Source organism: Furipterus horrens, unplaced genomic scaffold (genome assembly GCF_987537825.1).
Source record: "Furipterus horrens unplaced genomic scaffold, mFurHor1.1.pri manual_scaffold_9, whole genome shotgun sequence".
Taxonomy (NCBI): Eukaryota; Metazoa; Chordata; class Mammalia; order Chiroptera; family Furipteridae; genus Furipterus; species Furipterus horrens.
In genome coordinates this window covers 64,428,349-64,454,941 of record NW_028327179.1, presented here as the reverse complement: position 1 = coordinate 64,454,941, position 26,593 = coordinate 64,428,349, and the positions used below count along the sequence as shown (strand labels likewise).

At 39.8% G+C, this 26,593-nt stretch overlaps 1 protein-coding gene across 5 annotated transcripts in view; it reads left to right on the top strand.

Moving 5' to 3' along the window:
* COA1 (cytochrome c oxidase assembly factor 1) overlaps positions 1-19,219 on the top strand; it is a 62,513-nt gene extending 43,294 nt beyond the window's left edge. For 2 of the 5 annotated variants that reach the window (XM_090287385.1, XM_090287383.1), the window contains exons 2-6: positions 4,555-4,595; positions 10,605-10,697; positions 13,706-13,854; positions 17,756-17,832; positions 18,862-19,219. In XM_090287385.1, the coding sequence (XP_090143511.1) occupies positions 10,613-10,697; positions 13,706-13,854; positions 17,756-17,832; positions 18,862-18,961 (411 nt within the window). In that variant the 5' untranslated portion in view covers positions 4,555-4,595; positions 10,605-10,612 and the 3' untranslated portion in view covers positions 18,962-19,219. The other 3 variants (XM_090287386.1, XM_090287384.1, XM_090287387.1) reach the window with 2 other exon arrangements.
* Positions 19,220-26,593: the final 7,374 nt, after the last annotated feature.

Genomic DNA, 26,593 nt, shown 5'->3' with positions numbered 1-26,593 from the left:
GCCTGGTCACATGCTGCCTGTTGTTCAAACCCTCTGGCTGCTTCTTTTCAACCCTCTAGTGAACATTCCTTCAATTCCTTCATCTGGTCAAGGGCTTCTGGGGAATCAAACACGAGGAGCCTCCACCCTATGCCAGTTTGAGCAGTTCTGCTGGGATCTGTTTGACAGCACATTAGCTCTAGAAAGAGATTTAGTACTTTAAAATAAATTTGTAAACCATTGGCCTTTGGGGGCCTAAGTAACCCTTTGTGTGTAAAAACAAAGCTATTTTTCAAAATGGGTTGCAATCCTTTCCTCTTGGTTAACTGTAAATCAAAAAAATCTTTTTTTAATTGTGTAGTACACTAATTGAATATGAGTTTCTTGCAGATTTTCACATCAAATTTTATAATTTTCAGTTCTTACCAAAAGCTTACTTCTAAAATGTACCCTTCCTGGAGGAGTCTGAAATCTATAGTTCTCTACTGTGCCTTTTTGAAAAAAAATTTTTTTTGTGAGATTGGGGGGCTACTGAAGAGTTCAAGACAGTTGATGGGACATGTTAACTGAAGCTAGTTATACAAAGGCAGGGGAAGAGCCCCTTTTTTTGCCCTCTTGTCCCAAACACATCACCACTCTTGACACAGACCAGTTCCCTGGAGACCAGGTAGATCATGACTACCTCATCTCTCCATTGAATCAAGATAGCCCATCAGAGCTTCCCACTGTCTCCACTGTTTTGGCCATTTGTAAAATTCTGTTCATTGTTTTATCTTGGACTATGATTGTGGCCTTCATTATAGGATGTTATAAAAAGTAGTCATTTGAAAGTTGTGAACTTAAAAAAAAATATTGGGGATTTTGTTTGCAACACCAGCCACTTCAAAGAATCTTTTTCTAAGCAAGAATGAAAGAGATCTTTCTCAGGCTTGGTGTATTGCTAGGAAATGTCACATATTCCTCAACTGCTGATTTGCATTACCCCATGGACACTATGGACCTAGTAGCTGTTCAGTCTTCCCTTTCTGCTGAGCAGATATGAAACTCAGTGTCAAATCTGTGGCCACCTTGAAGAAATGTCTAGTGCATGACCGTGCTTAATTTTGTACACTAAGTGTAACCCAATTGTATTTCTCTTAAAATTATTTTCCACTTGTCTTCATTTCCTCATCCATTTATTTTTCTCTTCTAATGCATATATCCTTGTTAGCCCCATCATCCTTTTTGGAATAAGCTGGTGTACAAACTAGCAAATAAATAAGAACTATTATAAATATTTTAAGAAACTGTCATTTTGATCCACTTTTATTATCTAGGTCTTAGCTCTTACCTTTGCAATATGTCACAAAAGCATCCTAGCTGGTCCTCCTGTATCATTTCTCTTCCTGTCTGAAACCATTCACCTGCACAGTAAAGTCCAGCAGGGCAGACGGATGGCCTTTTATAGCAGTGACAGCCTCCATTTTCAGACCCACCTGTGGCTCCCCACCAGCTCTCCATAGTACTGCAGCTCTTCTTTCTACCACCCTGCCTTTGCTTGCTATTTCTACTGATGTGAAGCCCTTGTCCCACTCCTTTCACCTTTCTCTGCTCAAAGTCAGTTTCCTTTGCTGATCCCCTCAGGCAGGGCTGACCACTTCCTGGGTGTTGCTTCCTCTCCTAGTACACATTTCTGGTCACACTAATCAGGCTGCTGCTCACCCATAGGTTCAAATTAGAAAAAGGTGCCCACTCCTTCTTCAAGACACTTTATAGAACTTCCAACTGTTGGAAAAACATCTTAATAAATAAAGGATGGGGGCAAAAGTAGGCTTACAGATGTTCATATGAAAAATAATATTTATAAATAATAATGCAAGAATAAATTGTCTTGCATACTGACAACTGTAAAGCTACTTTTGCCCAACCCTATATGAGTCTTAAGTTGTTTACCCTGTTAGTGGCACCCTGTTATGGTTGTGTCATGCACAATTGCACAATTCTACTCGGTGGCCCTACATATGTTGTAATGTGAATTATCTGTATTCCTCTCAGCATGATTTGTCTGACTAGAGATGGCCCTCAAAAACCAAAAGCAAAAGAAATAATGAAGTTTATACAAATACATGCCACATTCTTTTATGAAAAATAGGGAAGGCATACATGATAAAGCCTTTTACAGTGACTGTTACTGTAATTCAGAAACACATAATTTTTTTTTAACATTTTAGTATTTATGAAATTGTAACAGAACCCACGGGCTGTTTAGTTATTAGGGGCCCAATTGCCCACTGCCAGTAGCATAACTCTCAATACCAGAGTTTAGTGGAAAGAATTGTTTATTTAATGGTTATATACATTTAGATTATTTGCGGATTTCTGCCGTTAAGTCTTATTTTTTTTAAAACACCCACAAACACATAGTTATGCCTTCCCCTACTGAACCAGGCTAGTTTTAGAAAAGTTAGAGATACCATTTCCCTACTTCCTAGACACAGTTCAGCTTTACTGGTAGCTGCCAATGATTCAATCCTGATTGGGGAGGTTTTGCCTGTGTTGTGGTGCCTGCTAGCTTTTAATGCAGAACCATGTGGAGTTCCCAGCCTCCTTATAAACTGCATGGAGTTCTTCATTTCCTTTCCAAAACCGCATAGGTGTTCCCCCTTCTCAAAGCTGTCAGGTGTTCCTTAAAAAAATGTCTACTGCTTATTTTTAAATCCCTGACTGCGTCCTGTGATGCAGTGGGAATGGTAAGTAGTTTTTGACCATTCACAGAACCTTACACAGGCTCTGTGCTCTTTCTGTACCATCCCATGGTCCAAAAACCCTTCCCATCTTTTGGGGGCCTTTGAAAGTATCAAAGCCATTTGTGTAACAAAGACACTACTAGCCACTAGCCACAGGCATGTGAAGGCATCTTAAAAGCTGTTTCCTTTCCCCATCCCCCAACCTGCAGGCTCTGGGGATTTTTGGAGACCCCCAATCTGTAACAAAATTAGTGGATATCTTAAAGTCAGTTTATCATGGTGGTTGAGAGCACAGACCCTAGAGATAAGACTGCCTATATCTGAATCCTAGTTCTACCACTTACACACTTACTTGTGTGATTTGAGGTGTTACTTAACCTCTCTGTGCCTCAGTTTGGTCATCTGTAAAATAGATATAGTAACAATATTTCTTTCTTCATAGAGTTATTGTGAGAATTAAATGAAGTGTTATGTGTATAGTCCTTAGAATAATACCAGGTACCTAATAGTAAGAGATACAAATATTTGCTATTATTATCAATATTATTAAGGGCTATACAAGTTATTTTATTTTAACCCTGAAATGCTGTTTTTAATCCATGGTGTTCATCTTATATTGATACTGTTACAGAACCCCTAGGCTGCTCCAATTGGAAACAAACCCACGGGCTCTTTAGTTAGGGGCCCGACTGCCTGCCGCCAAAATTATAACTCTCAATATCAGAGTTTAGTGAAAAGAAAAAGAATAGTTTATTTAACAGTTATATAGATTTAGTTATTTGCGGATTTCTGTTGTTAAGTCTTATGTTCTTTAAGACACCCTTAGACACATATCCTTGCCTCCCCCCCTACCAAACCAGGCTAGTTTTAGAAAAGTTAGAGAAACCGTTTCCCTACTTTCCAAACACAGTTCAGCTTTACCAGTAGTTGCCAATCATTCAGTCCTGGTTAGGGAGACCTCGTCTGTGTTATGAGGTCCACCAGCTTTTAATCCAGAACCTCGTGGATTCTTGGCCTCCTTGTAAACTGTGTAGTTAGTCCTTTTGTAATCCGCACAGTCAGCCTCAGCCTTAGTCAAATTCGCACAGTCAGCCTCAGCCCCAGTTAAATGCACATAGTCAGTTTCAGCCTTAGTTAAATCTGCACAGTCAGCCTCAGCCTTAGTCAAATCCACACAGTCAGCCTGGCTAAAATGTCTGCTGCTTATTTTTAAATCCCTGACTACGTCCTCTGATGCAGTGGGTGCGGTAACCAGTTCTGACCATTCACAGAACCTCACGCAGGCTCTGTGTGCTTTCTCCATACCATCCCCTGGCCCAAGTCCCCTCCCATCTACCTGAGGCTTTGGATGCATTAAAGCCATTTTGCATAAAAAAGACACTAGCCACCAGCCTCAGGCATGTGGAGGCATTCTAAAAGCTGCTTCCTTTTCCCCATCCCCCAGCGGCAAACTCTGGGTTTTTTTGGAACACCCGTTTCTGTAACAATACCATCTTGTTTCAGAGGGCTTGCTGACTGGGTCCATGATTGTGTGCACTGCGGTCACACACTTGCTGCTGCTGGGGTGCACCCTCCACTGCCCACATCAGTTTTCCCATTGCTACAACAAAAGATATATAGTACACAGACAGAAAACCAGCAGGCTTTGGTTTTTCTTCCTTATATGGCAGAAGAGAAAGGGGGGAAATTAGGGTCCTTTATAGTCTAGGTTTATTTTAGAAGTTAAACTTAACTTCCTGTTTGTTCTGAAGTTTGGGTTGCTAATAAATCTTGGCTCTATAAAGCTAGACACCAAAGAGAATTGGGTTTGAAAAAGTTATTTTAATGCAAAATTATTATCTAATTACAGGACAAATTTCCTTTGATGACTTTCAAGAAAGCTGGCAAAAGGTAATGAATATTCCTGGCCAGGTTCTCTATTAGAGCCCTTCAGGGTGCCACAAGTCAGGCAATAGATGAAAGTCGCTGTAGATTTCTCCTGGTCATTAGTGTTCACTTGTGGCTGTTTCATACGAAAGATGGGATGGTGGTTCTCTGTGTTGTTTTAAGACATCTTTTACCTCCTGCCTCCTGTTAGCTTTAAAAACTACAATCTTGCAAAGAACTTATATGCATGACCCATGGACATGAACTAATGGGGCGGGGGGGATTGCTGGAGGGAAGGGGGTACTTGGTGGAGGGGAGCAAAGGGAAAAAAAATTGGGACTACTGTAACAACATAATAAAATATACTTAAAAAAATTACATAAAGAAATTTAAATAAGAAAAAAAAACCCTACAATCTTGTGAAAAGCTCTGCAGAGAGCTCTTGCTCGTTGCCCCATCCTGTTGAGGGCTCTTTCAAATTAAGCAAGATCTGACTAATGCATTCTTTGGAGATGCTCTGACCATTTTTATTATTAGTCTACAGTATTCCCTCACTTATTGTGGGTATTACGTTCTGGACCCTCCACAATAGGTGAAAATCCATGAAGTAGGAACCTTACATTTATTTTAGTAGTTATATATGTTTTAAGGCTTTATAAACCCTTCCCACACACTTAAAAACTTTTCCCACTCCCTTATTAACCTTTTCCACACTTTTATAAACACTACTTATGTTCTTAAACATATTCTACACTTAAACCTACGTGACTTTAACAACATACGTATACAGTACCGCAAAATCCCACAATATAGTGAAAAATCCGTGATAATTAAGTATAATATTTTAAAATATCCTGCGATACAGTGAGGCTATGATAAGCGTACCATGATATAGGGAGGGAGTACTGTAAATGGCTTTTCCCAGATTACATTACTTTAATTGACTTTACACTCAACTTTGATAAATATTCTTGCATACTATACAGCATACCCCTGGCTGGTTTGGCTCAGTGGATTGAGCGTCGGCCTGCGAGCTAAGTGTCGCTGGTTCGATCTTCCAGTCAGGGCACATCAGAGAAGGAAAACTCTGACTCCAAAAAACCTCCGCTGCCTTGCGGCATACCTCTTCAGGGGAAAGGCTAAGGGAGTAAACCCCGACAGAAAATCCGGAGCCGGAGTCCCTAAGGCGGTTTGACGTTGTAGTCAACACCGGCAACTCCTGCGGCGCACCTGAAGCCAAGCTGTATTGACTCCGTCTTTCCCTTGGACCCTTCAGCTGCGAAGAGAGGGGGGGTCTGCTGCATGGGCAACAGCAGACCCTCCATATCACCCTGCCCAGGCTCTGTAGCTTCAGCTTCACTGGAGAGGACACTCCAGTGTCATCGCAAGATGTCGATTCAACACGGGAGGAGACAGATACCGTGTCACTCCCGAGTCGGACTGCACAGCCATTCTCGGCGGTGCAGATAGACTCTTAAGAAGCTACACCATCGTCTCTTGAGACGGACGGCTGCCGACGACTATACAGCACCAGCTGAAACTCTTATAGCAGTTGCAGTACATTTATACTTGAGGTTTCAGCTGCCTTTTTTTAGTTGAACAAAACAGTATAATAAATGACTAATACAAATATGAGTGAAAACTTCAACCTGCCTAATTTTATAAGTTCATCAAAATTCTTTATATACATACATACCTGGATTTAAGGTTATTTCTGTATAAAACTAGTCAATTTTAGCACCATTCAAGGATGTGTTTAATTATTAGTTTCCAGAACGAATATCCACATGAGGAACTTTCCCCAAGAGGCCTTCTTATGGATTCATTTACCTTCATGTTTCAGAAATAATACTCTCTATAGTCTAGAAAGCAGAGAAGCAGATGGTAAGAATGTGTTTACCTTGATTCACAGATTCAGCCAGTGAAGGAACTAGCATTAGGTCACATCAAAGGCTTTTTCTTTTTCTAAAGAAGCTGAAAAAAATCTGAGGTTAAGAGGGCTTTTGGCCAAGATGGAGGTATAGGTGGACATGGTTCATCTCCTCCTACAACCATTAAAGATTATAACGACCTCACAACAAGGAAAACAACCATAACTCTCAGAAAATCAAACTGTATGGAGGCCCAACAACCAAAGATTTAAAGAGGAAGTGTTCATCCAAATGGGTGGGAGGGGCAGAACCAGGGAACCAAGGTGGAGAGGATGCAGTGTGGTGGTGGCAAGACAGAGGCTGCAGCTAGCTGGCTTAACAAGGAGTTCCATGTTTTGAAAGCTGAGAAGGACATCTGGGGAACAATCCCAGGCCCAGGCTATACTGCACAGCTCATCATTCCAGCGCCATGAAAATAAAGCCTCATTGTTTCTGGCTGTGTAAACCAGAGAGGGTTAGGGCTGCAGAAGAAACTGCCTGTCTCTCAGGAGAGTCCCCGTGGTCCTGGAATGTATGCAAACCCCCCTACTCTAGGAACCATCACCAGGGCAACAGTTAGAAGGGTGCTAGTTACATACGGGAAGTGGATGAAGTTACTGGAAATGGGGTGAGTACCGAGCAAGAGGCATTGTTCCCTCTCTGACTGCCCCCCGCCACATACAGCCCCACAAAGCAGTCAACTGGGTCACATAGCACTAACACATACCTAAGGCTCCGCCTCTTACAACATAACAGTTGCAGCAGCTCTACCTAATACATGGAGGCAAACACAGGAAAGCTGTCAAGGTGAGACAGGGTAGTATGGCCCAAACCAAAGAACAGATCAAAACTCCAGAAAAGGAACTAAGTGAAAAGGAGACAGCCAGCCTGTTAGATGCAGAGTTCAAAACACTGGTAAGAAGAGTGCTCAGAGAAATGATTGAGTATGGCCACAAAAATAAAGTGAAGGTTATACACAGTGAAATAAAGAAAAATATACAGTGATAGGAAGGAAGCTGGGATATTCAAATCAATGATTTGGAACATGAAGAAATAAACATTCAACCAGAACAAAATGAAGAAACAAGGATTCAAAAAAAGTGAGAGTTTAAGAAGACTGAGACATCTCCACAAGTGCCAACATCCAAACCATAGGGGTACAAGAAGGAGAAAAAGAACAGCAAGAAATTGAAAAGTTATTTGAAAAAATAATGGAGGGAAATTTCCCTAATTTGGCAAAGGAAGTAGACATAAAAGCCCAGGGAACACACAAAATCCCAAACAAATTGGACCCAAAGAGAACCATAACACAACACATTATCATTTAAAATGCTAACGGATAAAGATAGAGAGAAAATCTTAAAAGCAGCAAGAGAAAAGCAGAGAGTTACCTACAAAGGAGTTGCCATAAGGCTATCAGCTGATTTCGCAAAAGAAACTTTGCAGACAAAAAGGGACTGACAAGAAGTATTCAAAGTGATGAAAAGCAAGGACCTACAACCAAGACTACTCTATCCAGCAAAGCTATCATTTGGAATGGAAGGGAAGATAAAGTGCTTACCAGACAAGGTAAAGCTAATGGAGTTCATCATCACCAAGCCATTATTACATGAAATGTTAAAGGGACATGTTAAGAAAAAGAAGATCAAAACTATGAACATTAAAATGACAACAAACTCACAAGTAACAACAACTGAATCTAAAAAAATAAAAACCAAACTAAGTAAAAATCCAGAACAGGAACAGAATCATAGGAATGGGGATCATTTGGAGGGTTATCAGCTGGGAGAGGGAAGGGGGAAAAAGGAGGAAGTGATGCAGGGATCAAGAAGCATAATTTGTATGAAACAAAATAGAGGGATGTTAAGAATAGTATATAGGAAAGGGTGAAGCCAAAGAACTTACATGCACAACCCATGGATGTGAAGTAAGTGAGGGAATTGCTGGAGGGAAGGGGGATACGGGGCAGAGAAGGGCAAAGGGAAAAAAAATTGGTACAACTGTAAGAACATGATCAATAATATATACCAAAAAAAAAAAAGTTAAGTAATGTTCAGGACATAAACATTTATGGTCTTCTTTTTCCTTATCTAAACTTGGAATTTCCATGTCACCAAAGATAGACGAAGAGGAATTTTTCTCTCCTAGGGTAAGGATGCTCTGAAAGAATATAACCCACAGATGTATTTTGTTAGTTTTTGGTCTTAATTCGTTATTGAATTTTAGAATCTAGGCAATTTTACAAAAAAGACTTTTGCAAAAATTGACTCACCCAGACTTGGCCCAGATGTCTGTGTGTGTGCTTTTGAATTGTGACCCCTGATGTAAGCCAGTATCCTACTCTGTTTTGTGGTTGGGTATTCTACAGCTTTCCAGAAAGGTTTGGACTTAGGTATGAACCTGGTTAAATGGTTTCCAAGAAGGAGGATAATTGGCCACATCAAGGTCTGCATGCTACTCCTACCCGTGCCTGGGCCTTCAGGGCACAGGAGTTATGCCAGGTGGGTATGGTGCTTGAATTTGCTAAACTGGCTCCTCTCTATCTGTTAGTTCATCCTGAAAGTCATGACCACAGTTTCCTCATCCTCTTAGGTAGGGTAGATAGTAAACAAAGGCAGGGAGGAGGAAGGAGACATGTCTCACCCACTAAGTCATTAGTCCTGAACCTGGTCTGATAAAATTGCCAGGGATTCTAAACATCACAAGAAATATAATAGCACAGAAGGAGGGGAACCCTTGAAATTCCGTATGTATTGTTTCCACTATCTGGGAAAGAAAGCGTTTGAAACTGTATTCATCCTAAGGTCTAGAAGGGGGCTGAGGAGGCAGTCCACAGGGCCCAAAGAAGAAGCCATAAGACAACTTTAGTTAACTGCTTGCCTCTGGTCACTATCTGTTTTACCAGGGGGCCCCTAGTGCTTACAGAAAGAATCCATAAATAACTGTGGGTAACTGCCTCAACTTTAATTACTGCCTTCTCTCATGTATCTATTGTTACAAGATGACTAAATGTGGTCTGGAGCAAGATAAGAATTCTGGGCTAACAGCCATCCACAGATACCTACTTTTAGGTGGTCACATCCCCCCAGGGGAAACTGGCACCACCTTTACCCACCAATTAATATGTAACTCCCTGACCCTATCCTGCTAACATTATGTAAGTCCTCAGGACAAAGGACCTGATGCCTTGCTGCCCTTGCTTTTGCCTATGCTCTTTTCCCCCACCTCAGCAAAGCCCATTCTCTTCTGAGAATATACACTAATAAACCCTGCTTGCATGCTGACTGACTTGTTGATCTATAATTCTTTACTGTGTCGGCAAGAAGAACTAAGTTTTTCCCACAACAGTCCCGGGAATAGAACACTGTGGGGAAAATGGAGTCAGTCAGTCTCCCTCACCCGGATGTCTAGGTATGAGCAGCTTAGAGATGATAATTAGACTCGAATGCACAGAGCACTTGCCATTATATAACCATTGATGTCACATTTTGCCAAGCAGCCCACCTTGTCTATGCTTAGGGTACAGGGAAATGGAACTCTCACTGGTGGGAGCGAGCAAGAGCAAATGCTGAATGTCCCAGTACCCGGAATAAAGGCATGTCAGGTATCCCCTTAATTCTGCGTCTTTTCTTCTGTCTGCCCAAATCCAAGTTGAACTTGCCAGGCCTTGAGCATCTGCAGAACAAGCAAACATTCTTCCAGATACGAAAGGAAGCAGACATTGACCACTTGGGCGCATTTGAAAGCTCACAAGATTAACTATTGCTGTAGAAGGATAAGCTTCCTGTTTACCTGCTGGCATGACACGAAGTGGCTTTGCTCCCTGGCTTGGCACACAGGATGTTCTTTCCCTCAGTCCAGCAGGACTGCATACTTGCTCTCTGCTCAGCCATCACCCCTACAGCTTGGGTTCTGGATTTAGGCCACCCTCAGGAGGGCACTTTTTCTTTGGCTCCAGAACCAACCCTGGCATTGTGAAAGTAAGTAAAGGAGTAATGGTAGCCTCTTTGTCTTGCTGACTTCCTCCTTGCTCTTCATTTCTTTTGGTGTCCAGTCCGGGCAAAGGCCCTTCACACAAATCTGAATCTAACAATACATTGACATCTTGTTTTTAAATCTCTAGGAAGCAGGATGCCAGTTCCTCTAGGAAAACTGGTCCTTTTTACCAGTGTGATGACTAGTGGGAGCTGTGTCCTTATGTATTACCTTGTACAAAGTAAGTATCCAGCAAACTGCCTGAGGCATGACCTCCACCTACCTCTCTTATCCTTGTTCCTCTATCATAGGAAATATTTCAGATGCTTTCTGCAGATAAGAAAGTAGAAGAGGGCTATTTTTAGAAACCAGTACACCATTCCATTCCCTGTAGCTTCCTTTTTAACGTATATCCCAGTTTTCTTAAGAGCCTTGAGTGCAAATGAAAGGACCCCAATTTGTTTGCATAAGAATCCTTGAAAAAAAGGAAGATAGGCATTCACTCCAGTGCACACACAGGAGATTCAAGATTTCCGAGGTTATATAAAGAACAGAGAGAAGGGAATACCAGATGGCTCACATGTAAGGAAAACTGGCTGTATTTCTCAAGTGTATCAGCCTGTTTGCCCTGCCTTTCTTTAATATTTGATTTAGTGAAGGAGGGGCCCTTGAGCAAGGGATCATCTCTGGTGAGAGTAGAAAATAAAAGTAAAGTCCAGAATGACAAAATCTTGACTAATGTGATTTCCAGCCCCACTGCATTCAAATTTGAATTTGTAAAGACAAGCCACAGTTATTGTGAGCAACCAAGATATTTAAGGTCATTTAGTTGCTACTGGTTGTGGAGCAGCAGCAGTTCTTTTTTTTTTTTTTTTTTCCAGAATGACTTTCTTTGAAATCTCATGCCCTCCCAGCTTGGCTCTTCACCCTGACTCTGTAGCATTTTCATTTCCTGCCAGAATATTAGAATCACCAACAGCCAAAAAGAGCAGTCATCTCCACCCATTCTTTCAAACCTTCTTTCAGTTGACCCAGAGGCCCCTGATTTAGGAGATGGCCCAAGAAGAGCATTCCCAGGTATAATTCAGACTGGAATAGCTCACATCCTCTCCCTTCTAACAAAGACATAGAGGCAAAACATGACAGGAATGGGTGCCTTTTACAGGTTGGGAGACTCAGCCTTTCCACATGAGGAAGCTAGAGTCAGCCAATAGACAGCCCAGCTGGTGTTGCAGCCAACTGGTTGAATCTCAGCTCCAGCTGTTGACTAGTTCTGGCTTGTGGAGGAGTCAGTCACCTTCCTGGGCCTTATCTCTGTGATGAGGGATGATATTATTGCTTATGTATGAGCCTGTGAAAATAAATATCACAGCCTGTAAGATAAAGTTGTAAGATACATGAAATATTGAGAATAGTGTCTAGGCATGGAAACCCTCAATAAAGTTTAACTGTCTGGACCCAGCATTAGCTACTGCTTTTCCTGTCATGTCCGCAACATTGTTCACTCCCACAGTGAAACCAGAGAAGTTGGCATTCATGCTGCCTGTCACTACCAGAACCAATAAGCAGAGACAGGGATTGAATCTTTATGGGTGCTCTATTCAGATGGCCGGTGATCTTGAGAATACAGTGGTTAGGTAACTACTTACATTTCAAGCCAAACTTTTTTATAAGGAAAGGAAAAGTGTAGGTAAGGGGTTTGGAATTCGGGGGGAAAAATGTAAGTAAAGGTTTTGAGATTAAAGGAAAAGGTTAATTGGATAAAAGCTGCAGTTTGGCTAATTCCCTAGTGTCCTTTGACTGGTGGTTCTTTATCTGTGTCCTGAGCTGTGGGATATCTCCTTGGAGCACAGTGGGTTAGATACCACTTGATTCCTTGCAGTCCTCCTGGGGCACAAAGATTGAATTGCTTGTGGTCTCCTGGAGTCAGGGTGGGTCATGTCTTTAGTTCCTGAAACAATAGCTTTTTACATGCATTAATTAATTACTAAGCTTATTAACCTTATTAACCATTATTTAAAACGAAAATGTTCCAACTCTCCATCAATAACATGCTCTGCAGTTGCACTCCTGAGAAGCAGAACAGGAGGGGTCTTCTCTTTTGTCTCTAGAGGCTCAAGATGCCTTTCCCTTTATCACTGATTGGATGTATAAGAGGGAAGCTTTTTCTTGTCAAAACAAAAAACCCTCCTTAGGAAGACTATCTTGGCTCTCTGCCTAGTACCTTACACCTCTAGGGAGGTGCTTCCTGGAGTTCCTAGTAGACTTTGGGCCAAGAAGGGTACCTGAGACAGAGCAGGTTATAAGTTTTATCTACATAAAATATCTGCATAACTCTATAAACTTGAAAAATAGCATTTTAATGTCCTATTTTTGGCCTGAGGGTTTTGTTGTTATTGATGTTATAGTATATTTTATGCTGGTTTATCAGGACCTTCATCTTAGTGGAAGAAGCAGTGTTTAAAAGGTAGTCATAAATTCTAGCCTCAGTTCTGCCTTGAATTAGCTTTGTCACTTTTAGCAAATCATGGTATCCTAGGACTTTAGAACCAGAGAGAAACCAGAAAAGACTGCATTTGAAATTCAGGGGGAAAGTTAATCAGATAAAAGCTGCAGCATTCTTTCATCTGTCCTGGACTGTGGACCTTTCACCCTGGAGTACAATGGCTCAGATACCATCTTGATTGCTTGCAGTCTTCCATAGGCACAAAGGTGGAACTGTTTATGGTCTCCTGGAGTCAAGGTGGATCATACCTTCAACTTCTGGAACAGTAGCTTTCTGCATGCATTGATTACTAAGCTTATTAGCTATTCTCTAAAGTGAAATTTTCTAGCTCTTAACTCCCCTATCAAAAGGAGTATTAGAGAAGATCTGATCAAACCCCTTAGATGAATAAATGAGGTAGTAAAATGCAGTAAGGGAATAAGAGATGAAGAAATTGAGGCACAGGAAAGTTCAGTATCTTGCCCAGCATCACCTACCACATCCCCACAGATCCTTACTTTGTAAACTTCGGTTTTGGGATCTCTAAAATGAATAGTTTAGAGTAGATTGTCCCTTATCCTTCCCTCTATAAATTTCATATTTGCTTCTGTTTCCATGTTGTACATGATTGTATCATTTAACTTTCTGTAGAGAGTCTGCCTGACCAAGTTCAATTAAAAAATATATATATATATGTGTATGTATATATATATATATATATATACACACACACACACACACATACAATTATCTTTCCCACTTAGAAACTTTTTCCAGGGCTTCCTATTACCAGTTGGCATTGGAGCAGCTACATAGCCACCCTGAGGCTCTGGAAGCTCTGGGAACTCCTCTCAACATTCATTATCTCCAACTCACTGACAAGTACAACTTCGTGGACATTGCTGATGCCCAGGTAACATGCTCCCCCAGAGAACTAGGCTAGGTGGCTACTGAAGGGGAGGAGGGGGCCACCATAATTCAGAGAGAGTCTGGGAGGAAGCTAGAGTAAAGATTTGGGATAGCAAAAGCTACCATATGGAACTGTCACTAGGGATTACTAGGGATCTTTTAAAAATTGTGGTTAAGTTTATTTTCATATCTTTTTCCCTTTCTGGACAATTGATGTGGCAGGGAATGCAGTGTTTGTGCTCAGGCCACCATCTTGAATTGATAGAGAAATGACCAGTGGTAGTTTGCCACCACTTATTTCAGCTTTGAACTTGAAATATATCTACAGCTAGTAAACTCATTCAAATATAAACAGCTTTAAATTTTAGTTTTGAAGCTTATTTATTTACATTGATTCCATTGAATGCCAGTCCACTTTTTCCAGCTATATCTTAATCTTTATAATTCAGCTGTTAAAACTCACCTGAATATACAATGCATTTGTTCTTCTGTTTAATAAGTATGTGTTGAGTACATTCTGAGATAGAAAAGTGATTCTAAGCTGTGTGGGGAATACAGAAATGCAGAAGGCTTTCAGGGAATTAATACTTTAAAACTCCAGAATAAGACAGGGTTAAACAAATGCTATGGTAGAGGCCTGAATAGAGTGGTTAGTGAACTGGGAGATTATTTTGAAGAAAAGGAATGCCAGAATGAGGAGCAGCATATCTAGGAAGGCACCTCACTGTGTTCCCTCCAGTGTGACCTGAGTATAGCAGCAGGCTGTTGAGGCAGGGTGTGGTCAGGTAGAATGGACAGGGCAACTAAAGGGCTGCAACCTCATTGTGTGGGGTGTACACACTTGGTTCTGTGGCCAGCAGAAGCTCTGAAGTATTTTGAGAATAAAAGTGTGATGGTCTGACCTGATTTATTTATTATTTTTAAAAAATTATTATAGAGATAGTTTTATTGAATTTTGTTCAAACTGCAAAAGCAATTCATGCTCAAGTATTCTGATAAATATTTGGACCTATTTTTATTTTTCTCTGTTTTTAAAGATGTTGACCAATACCCACATCTAAGTATACTTTCCTTGCTTGAGGCTGTGGCACACAGATGCTGGGTTGTGTCAGGGAAGGCAGAGTCCCACCCTTTCCCTAGTCCAATTGATCTGGTTTTGAAGCAAGATAAATTCATTCAGATTGGGAATACTCAGACACTAAAAGCCTTTAGGAAAGCAGTGTATAGTGGTAAAAGCAAGAACCAGAGCTGTGGCCTAGAGAAATGAGAGGTAGATATGAAGGTGGTTGTGTTTCACAGGTAATAGGACTTGGTAATAGTTTTATAGCAGGAGAGGGCTGGGTCACAGGTGATGCTCTAATGTCTAACATGGATGAGGGGAAAGATAGTGCCATTAAGTGAGAAGGGGAACCCTGAGGAGAAAAGGAAAGGGGGTGATCATGTATTGAGTGGCTGCTCTGTGCCAGATGGCCTTATTTATGTTTTGTTCATATCCCACATATCATGTGGTGTGGCTCCTCTGTACTTCACCATCTCTGTTCAATTGACTGGATCCCCACAAGCACAAGAACTCTGAAAGTCCAGAGATTGGGTCTGGCTATTAATGGTGTCATCCAGCATAGAGTACAGGGCCTGGCTTCAGTTCTTAAGCCAGTAATCACCTTTGCTGAAGGGCAGGTTGATGCAGCATCAGTTCTCTGATCTGGTGATCCAATGAGTGGTTGACACCAAAATGGCTTTAGTGGGGATCCTTCTCTGGTCAGTTGCAGCTTTCACTTTCGCCCAGTTGTCCGGATGCTGCTGAGAGGGCTTCTTCCAGCCCTGCAGGCCAGGGCCCTTGGTAGCAGTGTTGGCTGTGGTGCTGGGCACTGGCCTCTACTGCTGCTGAACAATGTAACACCGCAGTGACAGGAGTTCAAGGCCTGCTGCCCCAGAGCCACCTGTTGCCCCCGCCTTTGCTCTTTCAGTTTGTGAAGTATGTTTGACATTCTATTAGGGTTCTTCACTTTCTTTACTATAACTGTTTATACAGATGCCTGTGTGTAACACAGCCATCTTATCCCAAAGTCCCTATTTGTAGTTGCTTAATTTTGTTCAGAAGTGAGAAGTTTCACTTGCTTATGAAATAGTTGTCATATTGAATTATTTTTTTCCAAGTGTATGTATTAAATAGTCATTAACTACCAGCACTCTGGTTTACCAGACACTTCTGCTTTACTCTTTGGCAAAGTCTGGGCAGTGAAGAAACCAGTCTAAAGCACCTTATCCACCAATGGAGACACAACTGCCTAAGTTGAGACATTGATCCCTCTGGGTTTGCTGTTATATAAAATTCTACTTACTTCCGCCCTTTTATCACCACCCCTTTTTTTGGTTTTCTTTTAGAATGCAGAAATGATCAATGTGTACTCTGTTGCTTAATTTTATAATCCCCTGAGAAGAACTGTAGCTTGATTTCAAAAGTGGAACTCTAAAGAATCACTTTAGTGTGATTTAGGGTATGGAGCTACCATCCCAAAGTCTGTCTTTAAAGTTTGTTTAAATAAATGAAAGAGAGAGAATTTTGGAAAACACAAATGTGTGTGTACCAAAGCTTGGTGTCAATTTGCTGCGGATGAGGTATACCATCTCTTAGCCCAGAAAAGTACCTTTGCCTATCACCTGTGGCACAGGAAGTCACGCTGGGAAATGCCTTATGATGGACTTGTTACAACATTGTGTCCACTTCACAAGGCCCAAATCTTCTTCAGTTTTCACTGAGAAACCAAAACTATTGTATTCAATGTTTTTCTAAATAGGAGCATTAGCAAACACCCACCAGCTCTCTCTGAAATTCCCAGGCTGATTCCCCAGGCTCAGGGCATAGCAGCATCTGGGCAACACCCATCCACATGATGTGATCCCAGTCTGTGGTAACTGGTGAAGATGAACTAACCAAGATCTTGTCTTTCCCAAATGAGACTTTACATATTTTCCTTAAGGCCTGTTCTTTATAGTCAGGTCAAAGTGTGTACCAATTTGCTTGTAATAGTTTCCCCTTTTAAACAGTGGACATTTTTTTTTTTGTTTGTTTGTTTGTTTTGGTCTTTTATTCTACTTTATTATGAAAAGTTTTAAACATACAGAAAAAAAGTAAAAGAATGTATGCTGTGGAACCCATGTAGTAGCTACCTGGATTCTACAATTTGTATTTTTCTCTATTTGCTTTACCCCATACCTATTCATTTGGCCATATTTCTTATTTACAATGAATATTTTATTATTTCCAAATATTTATATTCTTTACTTTTAAACACATAAGCATGGATATCATTAAATAGAGTTTAGTATTTGTTTATAGCTCCCTTTTTTGAGGTAAAGTTTACATTCTGTGAAAGGTACAAATTTAAGTGTACAATTTGATGAATTTTAACAGGTATACATCAAGCCCCTATCTAGATGTTGGCGGTTCCCATCACCCTACAGTTTGCTCATGCTGTTCCCAGTTGGTTCCTTCTCATATCCCACAGCCCCAGCAGAGTCAATCACTTTTCTGATATTTTTTCCCAGTGTACTTTAGCCTGCTCTAGAACATGGAATCATGCATTATAGACTGCTGGATAAGGCTCTTTCGCTCTGCATGTTCTTGATATTTATCCATGTTTTTGCATATATCAGTAGTTTGTTCTTTTAACTGGAATTTTAAATAATCATTTTAAGTTTTCAGAGCATTAAGTTTGGCATATAAGGTCTCCTTGCCAAATAAACCACCTAAAGAGAGGCAGAACATTTGGAGGAAGCCAGATTGAAAACCAGGTGAATTCTCCAAGTAGATAATCACTAGTTTTTATAGGGTTAGCTCTAGAAACTATAGTTTTGTCACCTCTTATGAGGACAGCAATATATTTCTCATTTTACACCCCTAGTTGAAGATTCCTGTCTCTGGATCCAGATCAGGAGGCCATCTCTATGTCACCTCATCCAGAGATGCCCCCTTTAAGAGGTACAGTATTATGGGAAAATGGGTGGGAATGGAGGAACAGGCAAAGAACCTTCAGATGAAAACATCCTGTTTCCCATTTTCATTTGTAATTACATAATTATGGTAATAATTACTTTTTAAAAGTTTGAAAAGTTTCACAGCTTGGGCAGCAAGCCAGTGCTTTGGCTCGTAGTTTAGCCCAGACATTTTATCCAATGCAGTCCACTAAATTGTCCACACCTTATTCTTTTGAATATCAAGAACTCTTCAGTTATAGTGTAGGTATTTGATAGTGCTACAGTTTCTAAAACTACTGCCTCAGTCACTACAAAGAGAGACATGGGTTCCTGTTCCAGGATTATTCAACACATACTTTATATGAGCTTTCCATCCCATTAATTCCATTAATTTGTTTTTCTTGTCTGGCTGCCAATAGCTACACTCAGAGTCCAGCCAAGCTTCTCTCAGAGGTATTTGCTATTTAGGTAGGATGTGTTTTAATTTCCCAGGACAAAAGCCACAGACACCCCTTAGGCAGCCCCCAATTGCTTCCCTCTAGGCTTATTGATTTCAAAGCCTGGGATTAGTGGAGGAGTTGGCCTCCACTCATTGAAGGTCAGAGTGAATTAGGAAATGGGGAATAAGATGCTCATTCACTTTCCTGATGCCGTTCAATTCACCCATCAATCATTCACTGTTAAACTTGCCTTGACAGTGATGCTGATTCAATAATGAGAGCCTATAATAAAATATTAAAACTTTATGTTAACCTAGTTATATCATAAAATAGTGTTAAAAATTTTAAGACAGTATTCTAAAGAGCTATACTTTTTACTTTTTTATTTATTGATTTTAGAGACATTGATTTGCTGTTCCACTTACTTATGCATTCATTGATTGATTCTTTTATGTGCCCTGATCGGGATCCGACCTGCAACCATGGCATATTGGGATGATGCTCCAACCAACTGAGCTACCAGCCAGAGCTGTTTTTCCTTTCTGACCAAGTTATTTGCTAGTGTTTTCTGGATTACTTTTGATTTCTATCAGGTGGCACCTTCAGGAGGTCTTCTTAAAGCTCAAGGATGGTCAGCAGATTCCCGTGTTCAAGCTCAGAGAGGAGAATGGTGATGAAGTAAAAAAGGAGTAAAGGTGATTTAAAAAGACTGAGCTTTCTCGAAGCATAGCCTTCCCTCATCAACATGTACCCTCCATGTCTTTGATTCAGTTTTCCATCCACCAGAAGGATGATTGTATGTGCTGGCATCTGATAATTGTTTTAATTCTAATATGACCACAAAGAATGCTACTGAGGTTGTATTTAATCAGACAGAAATGTTTACTATAAGTGTATAATTATTTGAAAGTTGTCTGTACAAAAGCACAGAATAAAAGGCATCGGAATTAAGTATTAATAAAATGTTTGTTGAATTTTTCTGGTTCTCGCCTCATTTTGTTTGCTGTACCCAAATGCTTCCCATAGTTTTCAGCTCTATCAATGAGAACAGGATTTACTAAACAGGTTTTTATTTGTTAATATTAGAATGCTCAGGAAGAACTGTCAGTGTAAGAAACTCCCAAACCTGTAAGAGTTTTTATGAGTTTATTTGAATAAAATTGACAATTGTCATGAAGCAGAACTTCAGTGGAATGAGAAAATGCTTTAGAAAATGGTAGCTTCTCACCTTATTTTATATATAATCAAAAGAGGGGTCATAAGTAGGTTACATGAAATTCATTAATGATAGACTAGGAAGGTGGGAGAAAGCAAAATGTGGAAACCTCTGTTGGATAAAAAGTGAAATGATAGATATATACTTCTTTTTCATAGGTAGGTACAGGGTAGATAACAGTCAGCAATTAACATGATGACAATAACAAGGAGAGGATTTGCTGTCTCTGCTCTGGTGCAGAGGGCTTGTGCTTTGAGGGGTCTGAAGAAAGGAATTTGGCATTCTGAAGATATGTTATTCTAGATGCAAAAAAGACAATAGACAGGCTCAGTAAGGTAAAGACTGACTTTTTTCAGGTAAGATTCTAACCTAGGACATGTCTGCCTTCCATGACCTTTTAGTTAGAAATTTAATTTCAGACCATACTATGTGGTAACTTTAGGTCTCTTGAGTTCATGAGGCAGTAATGCAGGCCTCCCCTGAGCTTCTCAGGTTTAGTATGTGACCCCTTTCTGTCCATAGCAGCCTTTTGTTTGGGTCACTCTACCCTGAATTCATGTTATATTGTTAAGTAGCTTGTGGATATTCTCATTCTGGAATTTCTTGCTTCATTGTTTTATTTTCTTATTTCTATTTTAGTCAGCAGCTGTCTGCCCATTTGAAGATTTGCAAAATAACTGCTTTACTCAAAATAATTTGAAATCTTAAATTTGTGTGCATAAGTGTCAGGAACTAAATGTCAATCTAGAGGCAGCCAAAATGAAAAATGGCTGACCCCAGACAGGAATAACAAATGGGACTGTCACAGTTCCTGCTTGAGCAATGAATTATTGCTGACCACTTGACAAAGGTAACATGGCAGATGCAGGTTCCTAATCAGGAACTTTCCCAGAGCCTCTGGCGCCACAGCTGTCGCAGTTTGCAGGCTCAAAAGGAGAATCTCAGCAGAGGCCAGGTGGGACTCCTATGGCCCCTTGAGGAGGTCCAGGAGTCCCCATTACCCCCTACTCTTGCAGGACCCCCAGGTGGTCTGAGAGTAGGTTCCCTCTCACTCTGTCCCCACCTGCTCAATAAACTGCTTATACCTTACACCCGGTCTCCTGACTCTCCTAACAGCGGCTGCACCTGACAATAAGTACATGTAAAACATAAGAGTTAGTTTAAAGCTAAGAGATCCTTAACTTCTGTTTTCCAAATAACCACTTATTAGAGAACCATACCTTTAGGTTTTTATTAGTTTTATAATACGACTATATTATGAAGCCAAAGCTCTTTCTCCCCTCTGAGCGCCAGAGCCTACAAAAAAACAAAAAATTTACTTTTGCTTTGAAATGGCTAATTTAACCCTCTTGGGTGACTGCAATAGGCTTAATGCAATAATTGTCTGCAATAAAGGACATTCATGAGCTATTTTCCTACTTTTTTAGTATTTATTGAAAAGAAGCCTCTCAGAAAAAAAATTAAGTATGCTAGTAAACTATAAGGCTCCTAATTGTTGGAAGTCATTTCTATCATGGAGTTTCTTTAAAAATATCTTTGTGTCATGCCTATGTCAATTCCCCATGTGCATGTATTAAACTTTGATTTTCCCCTGTTAAAAAATAAAAATTTTCTTTGAATAGATTACTCAGAACAAAGTCTCTTGCCCTGAGAGCACTTTTCAGTGTTTATTGATAAATATTACAATATTTTAAAAATAAATGTTAGACTCGGAGAGCAGTATGGCACCTAGGGGAGGGGTGGTTTAGTGGGTGGAGGAAATAAGCAAAAAAGAAAAAGGACCATGGACATGGATAACAGGGTTGTGATTGCTGAGGGAAGTGGGCATAAGGGGACTAAATGATAAAAAAATATATAAATGAAGATTTTTTAAAATAAAAATAAAAGTTATTTAAAATGTTAAGACACTGAACAGCTTTGTGGCACTTCATTCTTTGACAGTTTCATACTACGGTTCTTCTATTTTTAGTATGTCAGTTCAGGTATTGCTTCGTATTTCATTCTTCTCTAACAACTTTCACTTTCTTTTAGCGCTTGCTAGTTATTTATTCTTTTCATTTTTATTTTATTTTTTTATTCAGTTACAGTTGTCCCAATATTTTCCCCGTTGCTCTCCCCAGCCCCACCCACTCCATTACTCCCACTGTCAATTCCCACTCTGTTATCTATGCCCATGAGCCCTTATACTTGTACCTTGACTAGAACTTGCCCCTTCTTTCCACTGTTATTCCCTTCCCCCGCTCCTCTGCTCATTGTCAGTTTGTTCCTTATTTCCATGTCTCTGATTCTGTTTTGGTCATTTGTTTTGTTCATTAGGTTCCACTTATAGGTGAGGTCATATGGTATTTGTCTTTTGCCACCTGGCTTATTTCACTTAGCATAAAACTCTCCATTTCCATCCATGCTGTTGTGAAGGGTAGGAGTTCCTTCTTTCTTTCTGCCACATAGTATTCCATTTTGTAAATGTACCATGCTTTCTTGATCCACTCATTTACTGATGGGCACTTAGGCTGTTTCCAGCACTTGGCTATAGTAAATAATGCTGCTATGAGCATGGCTAAGGGTCGGGGGCAAGGCACACATGTACATTCTTTTGAATTGGTGTTTCAGGATTCTTAGGGTATAATCCCAGCAGTGGGGTCAATGGGTCAAAAGGCATTTCCAATTTTAGTTTTTTTTAGGAAATTCCATGCTTTTTTCCACAATGGCTGCACCAGTCTGCATTCCCATCAATAATGCACTAGGGTCCCCTTTTCTCCACATACTCACCAGAATTTGTTGATTTGTTAATGATGGCCATTCTGACCAGTATGAGGTAGTATCTCATTATGGTTTTAATTTGCATCTCTCTGATGGCTAGTGATGTTGAACATCCTTTCATATACCTGTGGGTCCTCTGTATGTCCTTGGAGAAACATCTGTTCAGATCCTTTGCTCATTTATTAATAGGATTGTTTGTCTTCCTGGTGTTGAGTATTATGAGTTCTTTATATATTTTGGAGATCAAACCCTTGTTCAAGGCATCATTGGCAAATATGTTTTCCCATACGGTTGGTTCCCTTTTCATCTTGCTGATGTTTTCTTTCACTGAGCAGAAACTTTTTAGTTTGATGTAGTCCCATTTGTTTATTCTTTCCTTTATTTCCCTTGCCCTGGGAGACATATTGGCAAAAATATTGCTGCATGGAATACCTGAAATTTTACTGCCTTTATTTTCCTCTAGGACTTTTATGGTATCACAACTTATATTTAAGGCTTTTTTTATCCATCTCGAGTTTATTTTGGTTTATAGTGTCATTTGGTGATCTAGTTTTATTTTTTTCTGTGTACCTGTCCAGATCTCCCAACACCATTTATTGAAGAGGCTATTTTTGCTCCATTTTATGCTTCTGCCTCCTTTGTCAGATATTAATTGACAGTAGAAACCTGGGTTTATTTCTTGGCTCTCTATTCTGTTTCATTGATCTATGTGTCTTATGCCAGTATCAGACTATTCTGATTACAGTGGCCCTGTAATATAGTTTGAAACCTGGTATTGTGATCCTTCCTACTTTGTTCTTCTTTCTCAAAATTGCTGGTCTATCTTTGAAAATGTTCCATGTGCATTTGAAAAAAATGTATATTTTGTTTCTTTGGGGTGAAAGGTTCTATATATATCAATTAAGTCCATTTGATCTAGTGTTGTTCAGTGCTACAATATCCTTGTTGATTCTTTGATTGGAAGATCTATCCATTGTTGATGGTGGGGTGTAAAAATCCTGTACTGTAAGTGTGTTGTTGTCTATATCTTTCTTGAAGTCCTCCAAGGTTTTCCTCATATATTTGGGTGCTCCTGTGTTGGCTGCATATATGTTTACAATGGTTATATCTTGATGGATTCTTTCCTTAAGTATTATGAAGTGCCCTTCTCTGTCTCTTTTTATGGCCTTTTTTTTGAAGTCTATTTTGTCTGATACAAGTATTGCTACCCCAGCTTTTTTTCCATGTCCATTACTTGAAATACTTTTTTCCATCCCTTCACTTTCAGTAGTGTAGATCTTTTGTTCTGAGGTGGGTCTCTTGTACACAGCATATATGCAGGTCAGGTTTTCTTATCCATTCAGCTACCCTATGTCTTTTGATTGGAGCATTTAATGCATTTACATTTAAGGTTATTATTTATAGGTACTTATTCATTGTGTGCGGCTGCATAGGCGAGATTGGACACCCTGAAGCAGTGTATGAAGTAAGCAAAGGATTTTAATAATTGCTGGCAGTTGGGCAGAGACTCTGAGCAGGTCTCTAACAAAGCTCCGACGTGGAATGCGTTTTAGGGCAGGACTTATATATGGGCTGTGCTTCTTTGTTTCTTCTTTGGCAGCAAGCAGCCTTAGGAAGTGGGGGTTGGGCAGGACTGCAGGAATGTCTTGGCAGTAACAGGAACAGAAATTCACAAGGCTATAAGATTTTTAGCCTGCAGCTGCAGCCTTTTAGGTCAAATTCTTTGTAAACCAATTAATTTTTCAAAAAGGCTAGACACTTTGTAAGACATAACTTTACAAGAGTTATAAACAAGTTACAAGCAAATGGAAGGAGATAGGGGCTAAGCTGGGGTCTTTTAACTTGTAAATCACCGAGTGGCTGTAACATTCCTTTCTTTTAAGGCTTTTTAGCAGGCCTTTACTACTTAGAACATCTGAAGCCCCTATATATTTACATATTTAGCAGATCTCTGCAACTTTTTTAAGGGAATACCTGGTGCCCCTACATGTGCCTGTGTTTCTCTCTCTCTCTCTCTCTCTCTCTCTCTCTCTCTCTCTCTCTCTCTCTCTTATTCTTCATCTTTTAAAGCAGTCCCTTTAACATGTCTTGCAATGCTAGTTTCATGATGTATTCTTTTAGCCTTTTGTCTGGAAAACTTATTTCATCTTCCATTTTTGAAAGAGAGCCTTGCTGGGTAGTGTAGTCTTGGTTGCAGACCTTTGGTTTTCATTACTTGGAATATTATTTTTGCCATCCCTTCTGGCTTATAATGTTTCTGTTGAGAAATCTGATAGCCTTATCAGAATTCCCTTGTATGTTCTTAGCTGTTTCTCCCTAGCTGCCTTTTAAGATTCTCTCTTTGTCTTTGAATTCTGGCATTTTAATTATGATGTGTCTTGGGGTGGGCCTCTTTGGTTTCATCTTGATTGGGACCCTCTGTGCTTCCTGGACTTTTGTGACTTTTTCTCTCATTAAGTTAGAAAGTTTTCTGTCATTACTTTTTCAAACAGGTTTTATATCCCTTGCTCCTCTTCTTCTTCTGGTATCCCTATTATACAGATATTATTACATTTCATGTTATCCTACAGCTCCCTTAACCCCTCTTCGTTCTTTTGAGGGTTTTTTTGTTGTTGTTGCTGTTATTGCTGCTGCTTTTGTATCTGGGAATATTTTTCTACTTTGTCCTCCAGCTCACTGATTTGATCCTCTGCTTCAGCTAGCCTGCTTTTAATTACTTGGACTCTGTTCTTCATTTCAGATATTGTGTTTCATTTCCTCCTGGTTCTTATTGATAGTTTCTGTGTCCTTTTTAATGTTGATGTAGTTTTCAGTAAGTTCCTCATAACTTCCCTGGACTTTTTTTAAGTTCTCACTGAGCTACTAGAGCATACTTATCACCATTATTTTGAACTTGATGTCTTAATAGTTTGTTTGCACAATTCATTTAGCAGTCTTTCTAAGGATTCCACCTTTCCATTCTGATGGTGGTTGTTTCTTTGTCTCCCCATTTTAGGTAACTCTTTTTGTTTCTTTCTGCGTATTAGATTGATCTGCTTTGCCTCCCTGTCTTCGTGGTATGACCTTCTTTGCTAGGATACCTGTGGGACTCAGTGCTACAGTCTCTTTGATCTCCTGATCTGGATGTTCTATGGTTGCCCTTTATTCAGTTTATGTGGGCTCTCTTGTATTTGGGCTTTGCTTATTTGTAGCTCATTTGTTGGTGGCTTCTCCAGTCCAGCTGACTGACTGGGAGTCAAAACCCCTGCCGTGTTTTGTATGCTGTTGTACAGGTACTGGTTAACAAAGCAATATTAGCAGAAAACCAAACCCACACCAGCAGAAATACTCCATACCACATCATGTCAACAGTAATTGAGCAAAGATTAATAAAAATGGAGAGAGTAGAATATTATAAGATAAGGGAGTATGAGATTACTAAAGGAGTGTAAAGCAATTTTGAGTGGGAAGAGGGAGAATAAATATTAAGAGTAGGAAATAGATATGAGGCAAAGAAAGGGAGAGAATAACATTTAAAACATAAGTAAAACAGGGAAGAGTGATAGCAAAATGGAATAAAATAATTGGGTGAGGTTTGAAAAAAAATGTAAAAGGTAGTGAACCAAAGGAAACAAAATCAGAAAAACCACAGCAGGGTCAATAGCAACACCACCTGAGCAAAGATTAATAAAGGTAGAAAGGGAATAAGAATATTATACAAAAGAGAAAAGAGAACATGAGATGTCTTCAGTAAAGAAAAATGGTTTTGAGAGGATAGAAGGAGAAAAACTAATAAGAGTAAGGAATAGAATTCAGGTTAAGAAAGGGAAAAATAAAAATAAATTTCTAACTCAAATGAACAAGGGCAGGAGATAGGCAAAATGGAGTAAGATGAGGGAAAGTAACATGAGATTTGGAGGACAAAAGGTAGTGAGCAAATAGGAATACTGTTGAAGGAGAACAGCACTAACCATAATATTCACACCCAACAAGCCACAATTTATAAAGATGGAAAGGAAATAATATTATAAGAGGGGGAAAAATGTGAGCTGAGTAAAGGAAGGAAGAATGCTTTTGAGAGGGTGGAGGAGGAAAAGTAAGAGTAAAGAATAGGAACAAGGCACAGTGTGGTAGAAAATAAAATTTACAACTAAAATAAGAAAGGGCAGGAAGAAAAGCAAAATGGAGTAAGACAAGTTTGCAGTGTGAGATTTGAAATAACAAAAAATTACTAAATCTTAATAAAAAGGAAAAATAAAAGGTGAAGAGTAGTGAATTAGTTGAAATACAATTGAAGCAAAAGAAGAAATATTAAGAGGCTATGTGAAAGGAATAAAAGGGGAAAAAAGGAAAAATATTCTGGATAAAAG